This window comes from Galeopterus variegatus, unplaced genomic scaffold (genome assembly GCF_000696425.1).
Source record: "Galeopterus variegatus unplaced genomic scaffold, G_variegatus-3.0.2 Scaffold1270, whole genome shotgun sequence".
Classification (NCBI taxonomy): Eukaryota; Metazoa; Chordata; class Mammalia; order Dermoptera; family Cynocephalidae; genus Galeopterus; species Galeopterus variegatus.
The window spans coordinates 316,788-324,309 of NW_007727381.1; the positions used below are offsets into that span (position 1 = coordinate 316,788).

Consider the following 7,522-nt stretch of genomic DNA (forward strand, 5'->3'; position numbering starts at 1 on the left):
AAAAAAAAAAAAAAAAATTTTTGGAAGACAGAAAGCAGACAGGATCACATTGCTCTTACAGCGTGGAGGGAGCCACAGCCCCAAATGTGCACAAACGGCTGGGACAGAGGTGGAAGCCATTTCCCTGCAGTCACAGGGCACTCGGAGCAGCAGAGAGAGAGCGGAAGGTGGGCAGAGCCAGCACAGCTGATGGGAGGCTACTCATGGGCCAGCTGCCTCCCAGGGTCTGGACCTCCACCCGTTTCCTGTCCCGATAACTATAAAGAAAGTAAAGACACAACTAGGAAGGCGGGAGCCTCTGATTGTGGCTGTTGACCTCCTCGAATAAAACCATCATCATTTTGACCTTGGAATATGTGGCAGGAAGAGGTGCCCCCACCTGCCATGCAGGGTATGGCAAAGTGAAAACTGCCAGTCAGCACAAATGGCCGTCCCTGCCATCCAGGGGAGGTCACGTGCTAGGAGAGAAAACCCATGGCAATTGCACCAATCTAGTTGTTTATTCACAGTCAAAACTGACAGACAAAGATCATCAGACTTTTGAGAGGAAAATCTAACAGCAAGAGAGGGGGAGAAGGAGAGAGAGGGAGGTAGTAAGAGAGAGAGAGAGAGAGGCTAAGATGAACAAAAAGAGCTGAGTTTATTCACAGTCAAAACTGACAGACAAAGATCATCAGACTTTTGAGAGGAAAATCTAACAGCAAGAGAGGGGGAGAGGGAGAGAGAGGGAGGTAGTAAGAGAGAGAGAGAGAGAGGCTAAGATGAACAAAAAGAGCTGACCCCCCAAAAATAGTTAAGATTTGAGGAGATTAAGACAACTTTTTTAAAAGTCTATATTAATATAGAAATATTCAAGAAGATACTGCATCTATAAGACAAGAATCGCATTTTATTTAAAAAATAAAGAGAGGGTAACAGAGAGAGAAGAAGAAGAAATTGGTAAACATTGATTGAATTAAAAACAAACCATAAACCAAAAACCTTTGGTAAAAAGGCTGAAAGAAAAAGTCAAGGGAACCTCCCAGAATCACGCAGAGGTCAGCCCTGCCACTGCTGACTTGGCCGAAACAGTGCCAGCAAAGGCTTAGCATCCGACTTCTTGTTACAAGAATGCTGAACAAAAACCAAACAAAACCCTGTTTATTTAAACCAGTGTTCCTAGCTGATTTATGAATTAAAAATAAAGAATTCCCTGGGTCTCAATTTCTTTCTTTTTTTTTAGTGAAGAGTTTGGACTAGATATTCAGTAAATAAATATTACCTGACCAAATGTCTCTTTCAGATCCTATGTACTATTAGGGGTGGGATGCACAGCCAATCTTTTTTCAGAATGTTAGAAGTTGTAAGACACCATTATTTTTGGAACTTAATCATTCCCACTAAAGCAGTAATTTATTCATTCTCTAGTCAACGACTATTTATTGAGCACCTATTATGTTGTAGCCAGGCGTTATGCTAGGTACTAGGACTGTGGCAGTGAACATTCGTAGTCAGTGGCTTCACAGAGCCTGTGGTGCAGTGAGGGAAACAGACATCATCAAACAAATCACTAAGTGGGTAATGGACTAGCCCTGCGAGGAGCACTACCGCGGAAGTGCCTGCTACCTCCTGAGCACGCATCCGCTCCAGCATACCTCTAATAGGGGTATCAGATCTTGGTGGGTCTTTCCTCCAGGATGGGACAAAAACCTTGATGTAGGTGTGTCCTCTGTCCCTGAACCAGTCCACAGCCAGCTGGATTCCCCGGCAAGAGAAGGCTTCTTTATTTCCATGGCTATAATGGGAAAACAAAGAAATCTGTAGAGATGTTGAAAGGGTTCCTAAGGGTGATCTCCCCCGGGGATATCCTAGATCACAGTCTCATAATCAAGAGGGAGCCAGGCAAATCTGCATTTTAAATATAATTCATTCTGCACACAAACTATTTTCTTTAACTAGAAACTTGTGATACGTATGTGGAGTGTCTTCAGCTCCGAGGGAAGACATTCCAAGGATTAATAGATAAGATCCTCTCTTTAACTGAAGTGAATAAGGATCGGCATGAAATGGAGGAGAGCAGCATTCTGCACCGGAGCGATGGTTGCAAATGTGTTATTGGGTTTCTCAAGTCCAAGCAAGGAGGAGGCCAGTGCCCTACACACTCCACCAAAGACATCAGAGGAGGCAGTGGCATGAGGAGAGAGTGGCATGAGGAAAGGCAGGGCCTTGTTGGCCTTCCTGGAGATTTTCTTCCTTTCTCCTTAGAGGCATGAGAAGCTGTGGAAGGATTTTAAGAAGGGAGGTATATGTGATGTGAGATGATGGGATCTGACATAGGTTTCAAAAACCTCAATCTGGCAGCACAGGGGACAGTAAATTGGAAGGGAGCAGGCAGGTGTAGAGTACCAGTTAAGAAGCTGTCGTAGGCTGGCTGGTTAGCTCAGCTGGTTAGAGCGTGGTCTTATAACACCAAGGTCAAGGGTTCAGATCCCCAGACCAGCCAGTAGCTAAAAAAAAACAGAAGCTGTTCTCCTCATCAAAGCAGAAATTGATGTGACTTGGACTAAGCTGGTGGTGGTGGATAAGGGAGAACAGTAGGTGAACTTAAGAGATATTTAGAAGGTAAAAATCTCCAGAATTTGATGACTGGATATGGGGGTGACGGAGAATTATCAAGGATGTGTCAAGATCTCCTGCTTGTATAAGTGGATGGTGGGCTTTTTGCTGACACAAGGAATTCTGGAAGGGGACAGGGTTTAGAAGGAAAGATCACGAGTTTGGTTTCAGACACGTATTGAGTTGGAAGAGGCTTTGTGACCTCTAAGTGGAAACATGAAGTAAGCAGCAAGGTTTCAGAGGGGAGGTGTGAGTGATAAACATTGTAAGTCATCTCTGTTTAAGCAATAGTTGAAGCCACAGCATGGACAGAATTAACTGATCACCTGGAGAGGAAGTGAGAGGCCCAGGGCTGGACCTGGAGGAACTCTGGGATGCAGCAGCTGGGTACAGGTAGAGGACAGTCTTACAAAAGACACAGGAAGGATCTATCAGGAACAGCAGGAAAAGCAGAAGGGAGCTGCATCGTGCCAGCCGAGGGAAGGAGACAGCCAAATGCTGCTCCAAGTGATTGGAGAAGCCTGAAGACATCCCTCAGACTCAGTCAGTGGGGGTCACTGGTGTTTTGCCGGAGAGGGACACAAGTGGATAGATGTGAGATACTGGGAAGGCAATTGGACATAGCCATGGATGGGACAGAGCATGGCCTCAAGAACAGGTCACCTTCCCTCACAGCTTCCACCCCAGCCCCCTGCACTTCCTCCAGCCTTTATTCAGGCCACGCACCTTCCTCTACTCCCACCACAGGGCCTTTGCATCAGCCGTTTCCTCTCCCCTGAGCATGGTTGTAAATGTGTTATTGTAAATGTGTTACTGGGTTTCTCAAGTCCAAGCAAGGAGGCCAGTGCCCTACAAACTCCACCAAAGCGGCCCAGTTCACTCCTCCTTCAGACCTCAGCTTCAGCATCACCTCCTAAGGAAAGCATCCCCTGCTCTCCTAGACTCCGTCAGATCCCGATTACAAGCTCTCACGGCACCATGTGGCTCCTTCCTGGCACTGAACAAGGTTCACACCCACCCAGGCGATGCACTGGGTCTCCCTTCTCTCTAGATCATAAGCTCCTCCTGCTCACCACTGAATTCTCAATGCCTGGCATGGTGCCTAACAATTGGTAAGGACTTAGTGACAAATAGTTGACTAAATGAATGACCGAGAAGAAACTCATCTTATAGGAGCTGGAGGAGGAGCAGCCCGGGCAAAGGGCACAGTTGACTGGAGGCAAGACTTGGCGTGTTCTGGGGACCAAAGAGAGAACAGTGTGACTGGAGCACGTGGAGGGAGCAAAGGGGAGGCTGTACAAGGTGGGGCAGAGAGGCGTGGTGGGTTCTCAGGGAGCCAAGGTCAGCAGGACACTCACGCCCTCTCCTGGGCAGCCAGCCCAGGTCCAGGCCAGGGTGACACTCTACATTTTCATTACTGTGTTTTCTTTTGTGTGTGACCTTTGCTCCTATTTCCTCAGGGGGGATTAGGATAGTCACAGGTTTATAAAGTGGGCAGCCAGCCCAGGTCCAGGCCAGGGTGACACTCTACATTTTCATTACTGTGTTTTCTCTTGTGTGTGACCTTTGCTCCTATTTCCTCAGGGGGGATTAGGATAGTCACAGGTTTATAAAGAGAAAAAGGAAGTCTTTAGAAATGCTAATCAATAGGATTGGAAGTCAGGCCTTGTGGAGAACCAAGAAAACTTTTCAAATATTTTTTTAGCTCCAATCACGTAGGAGGAACTAGGCCTTGCTGCCTGGATCTGGGGCTTCGTCCAGATCGGAGGACACATCCCTTTGGTCTTCGAGGTTTAGCTGTGAAGCTCGTACCAACAGGAAGGAGAAAGCACCAGCAGGGATGTCTGTGGTGCAGGGAAGCGGCAGTGGACACTAGTTCCTTCTAGCCCAGCGGAAGTGGGACAAAGAAAGGGTCTGCAGGAGGGTGAGGAGGTGCCTCAGCAGGTCCTCACCCCTGCACACGCACACACCCCACCGCTCTATGAGCTGAGCCCTGAGGGGGGAGGGGATGTAGAAACATCAAGACCAGTGTGGACAGGAGGCCAAAGCCTTGTTTTTCAGCACAGCCTGGGTAGGTCACAAGTCCCTCCAAGAAATCCTGGTCTCTGTAGGGCTGACTAGAAGAACAGTGACTGAGAGATAAGCCTGAAGCAACCCCAGGGTCCCCTGCCTGCCCCCAGGCCTGAGGGACTATCTGAGGCCTGAGGATGGACAGACAGGCACCCATGGGTGGAGATTGCTTTAAGCCAACTGAGACGAATGACACCTCCATGTTCACGATTCCAGAGGCCAGGCTGGTGGAGCCACTCTGCAGCAGAGCCCGGTGAGGGTCCAAGACCCCCTTTCCCAGCCAGTACCAGGTTGCCATTTGGGAAAGGAAACACAAAGCCTGAGTTGTCCAGAAGACAGAAGACCCTGGGGTACCACTGGATGTCACCAGCAAGCATAAGGCTTGCCCCTTCCCCTCCCTAGAAAGGTGGGCAAGAGTTTCTATCTACCATAGAAAATGAGGTGCATTTTCTGTGTCCACCGAAGAAGTAATGTGAACTATAGACAACCTCCTTTCCCTCCCCTTCACCCCCAAACACATGCACCCTTGAATGCGGCAAAGTCTATCCTCCTTCAGTTCTCAAGTAAAAATACCACTACCAAAACTATGTTAAAATTTGTTTCTGGAACTTTACATATCTGTTTTAACCATTCGAAAGCCAGCTTTCCATCCTGACACCTCTGGCGGGAGTGTGGTTGGGACTGTTCAGTGATGGGGAGAGGGAGGGAGACCGAACCCTGGCAGAGCTCTAGTCAGACAGTAAGGCAGCCACAGCCACCCTGGGGCCACTGCCTGGCACACGGAGGGAAACGCACAGCCACGGGCACCCATGCGTCTGCAGTCCTTCACCCACTCAGCAGCGATGTAGGAACACCCACCACAGCAAGGCTCTGTGCTGGGGGCTAGGAGGAGACCTCACCACTGCTGCTTGGAGCTCATTGCTTTGCACATTTCAGCTCATTTGATCATGTATCAAGCCCTTGAGGAAGTGACCTTTGTCCCCGTTTCACCCTTGAGGAAACTGAAGCAAAGAAATGCTCCCAGCTGTCTGATCCAGTGGCAGCCCTCAAAGCCTGATCTGTTGGGCTGCAAACTCTCCCTCTTTCACCTCCCAAAGACCATTTATTCTTCACCCTCCCCAGTATCCACCAGTGGGGATCTGGAGGGTAGCTCGTCTGGAGCGATATGTTGCCTGTGGTCAACTGCTCACACTTGGGGAGGGAGCCCTCACGTACTTACTAACCGGCACTGTGAACCAGCTTCTCGGGTGGCAACTGAGAGCCAGGCCATGAGAAAAGGAAACAGGAGCTGAGGCTTTTAAATAACAGGAGTGGGGAAAGGGGAAGTGGGTTGGTGCAAAATTTGTCTGCTGACAATTGTGCCTGGGGCAGCTGCAGTTAGGGTGTCTGCATTTACAGTAGCAGAGATCTAATTACACCACCGCCTCCTTTACTATTCCCCAACAAGTCCCTGCAGAAGTTAGGGCTCGTAGAACAGCCCCGTGGCAAGCAAGATTGTGGTATGGGATGGGAGGAAAGAAAGAGATGAGCAATGATTCCTCAGAGGTCTGAGATGTAAAGGACACTGCCATTCAACTCTGTTCCTTATTTGGGGTTAAATTGCAAACACTCAGAACCTTCTCACCAGGAGATCTCTCCCCAGCCCAAGTCAGGGAGAAGAGAGGCATGAGCAGGGCTGCTCTTACAAGATGAGAAATGGGTGCAGACTTAGGTAGGGACCCCAGGCTAAAGTCAGTCATAGCAGACTCAGGGCTCAGTAGCAAACCCCCCACCCATCTCTTTCAAGCCCACTCGTAACCCACTGAGGGGGACATGATGGAAATTCAGAGGCACAGCTCCAAGCCTTCGTTGAGTGATTTCTCACTCCAGAACAAGCCAGAGTCTGCTGAGTTTTCTAAGAGTTTAAAAATGTAAACAACAACCAAAACAAAAAGCCCTGAAAACTCCAAAATGAGGACACATTCAAATGAAACCCTCCTCTGGGGCAGTAAGAGGGTGTAAAATTAACAGGTGGTTTCCTGGCAAGATTAAGTACTTCAAATTTAGGTTTTCTAGATTTGCCTACCCAATGTAAAACAGGTTGGACACTTGGGAGTTTGCCTGCCCCAGGCAAGGAAATCCTGCAACAGTTGGATCATGAGAATTCATATGCTTCCCAAACATCATGATGCAGCTTTGAGCATGCTTTCAGTGAAAGCTGCCTTCTTTTTAAAAAGTTGCTCGACATTTTTCTTAAGGCCAGATGTCTAGCAACTCAGGTATTCAGCTGAGCGACCCAAGCTGACACCTCTTTCTCTTATAAACACACACACCCATATACACCCCTCTTGAAGGTATGGGAATTGTACTTGGAAACCAGTCTCCAAGCTGCTAGTCAATCAGAGCTACCATTCAAAGCACACATGGCACCCTGAGGGGCCCCAGCACATTGGCAGCAGCAGGAGTATGTCCTGGGCACCAGCCCTGCAGAGGGTTGCTGGTGAAGGGAGATGGGGCTTTGCAAGTCCCATCTGCAGCTGGCATGTCCAGGGCTCATCCTGCTTGGGAAGGGCTCTCTGGTCAGCACAGGCAGGCTCTGGCCCCAGGACAAAAAGCCATAGAGTCAGAGTCTCCCTTGGCCATTTCCAAGGCCAGATGGGGAAAAGCTGAAAGTATGGGAATTGCTGGAGGCAACACAGGGTACTGGAAAGAGCCCTGAATCCAGAGCTGGCACTTAATATCTCTGTGACCTTGGGCAACTTATTTACACTCCCTGAATCTCTAAAGAAGAAGAGAAATTTCTGGCCGGCCCGTGGCTCACTCGGGAGAGTGTGGTGCTGATAACACCAAGGCCACGGGTTCGGATCCCATATAGGGA

At 48.8% G+C, this 7,522-nt stretch overlaps 1 protein-coding gene across 1 annotated transcript in view; it reads right to left on the reverse strand.

The window, feature by feature from the left end:
• ZC3H12D (zinc finger CCCH-type containing 12D) overlaps positions 1-7,522 on the reverse strand; it is a 20,930-nt gene that overhangs the window by 7,089 nt on the left and 6,319 nt on the right. Inside the window, exon 2 of the mRNA XM_008575986.1 lies at positions 1,635-1,774. Within this exon, the coding sequence (XP_008574208.1) occupies positions 1,635-1,774 (140 nt within the window). The remainder of the gene's footprint in view (positions 1-1,634; positions 1,775-7,522) is intronic.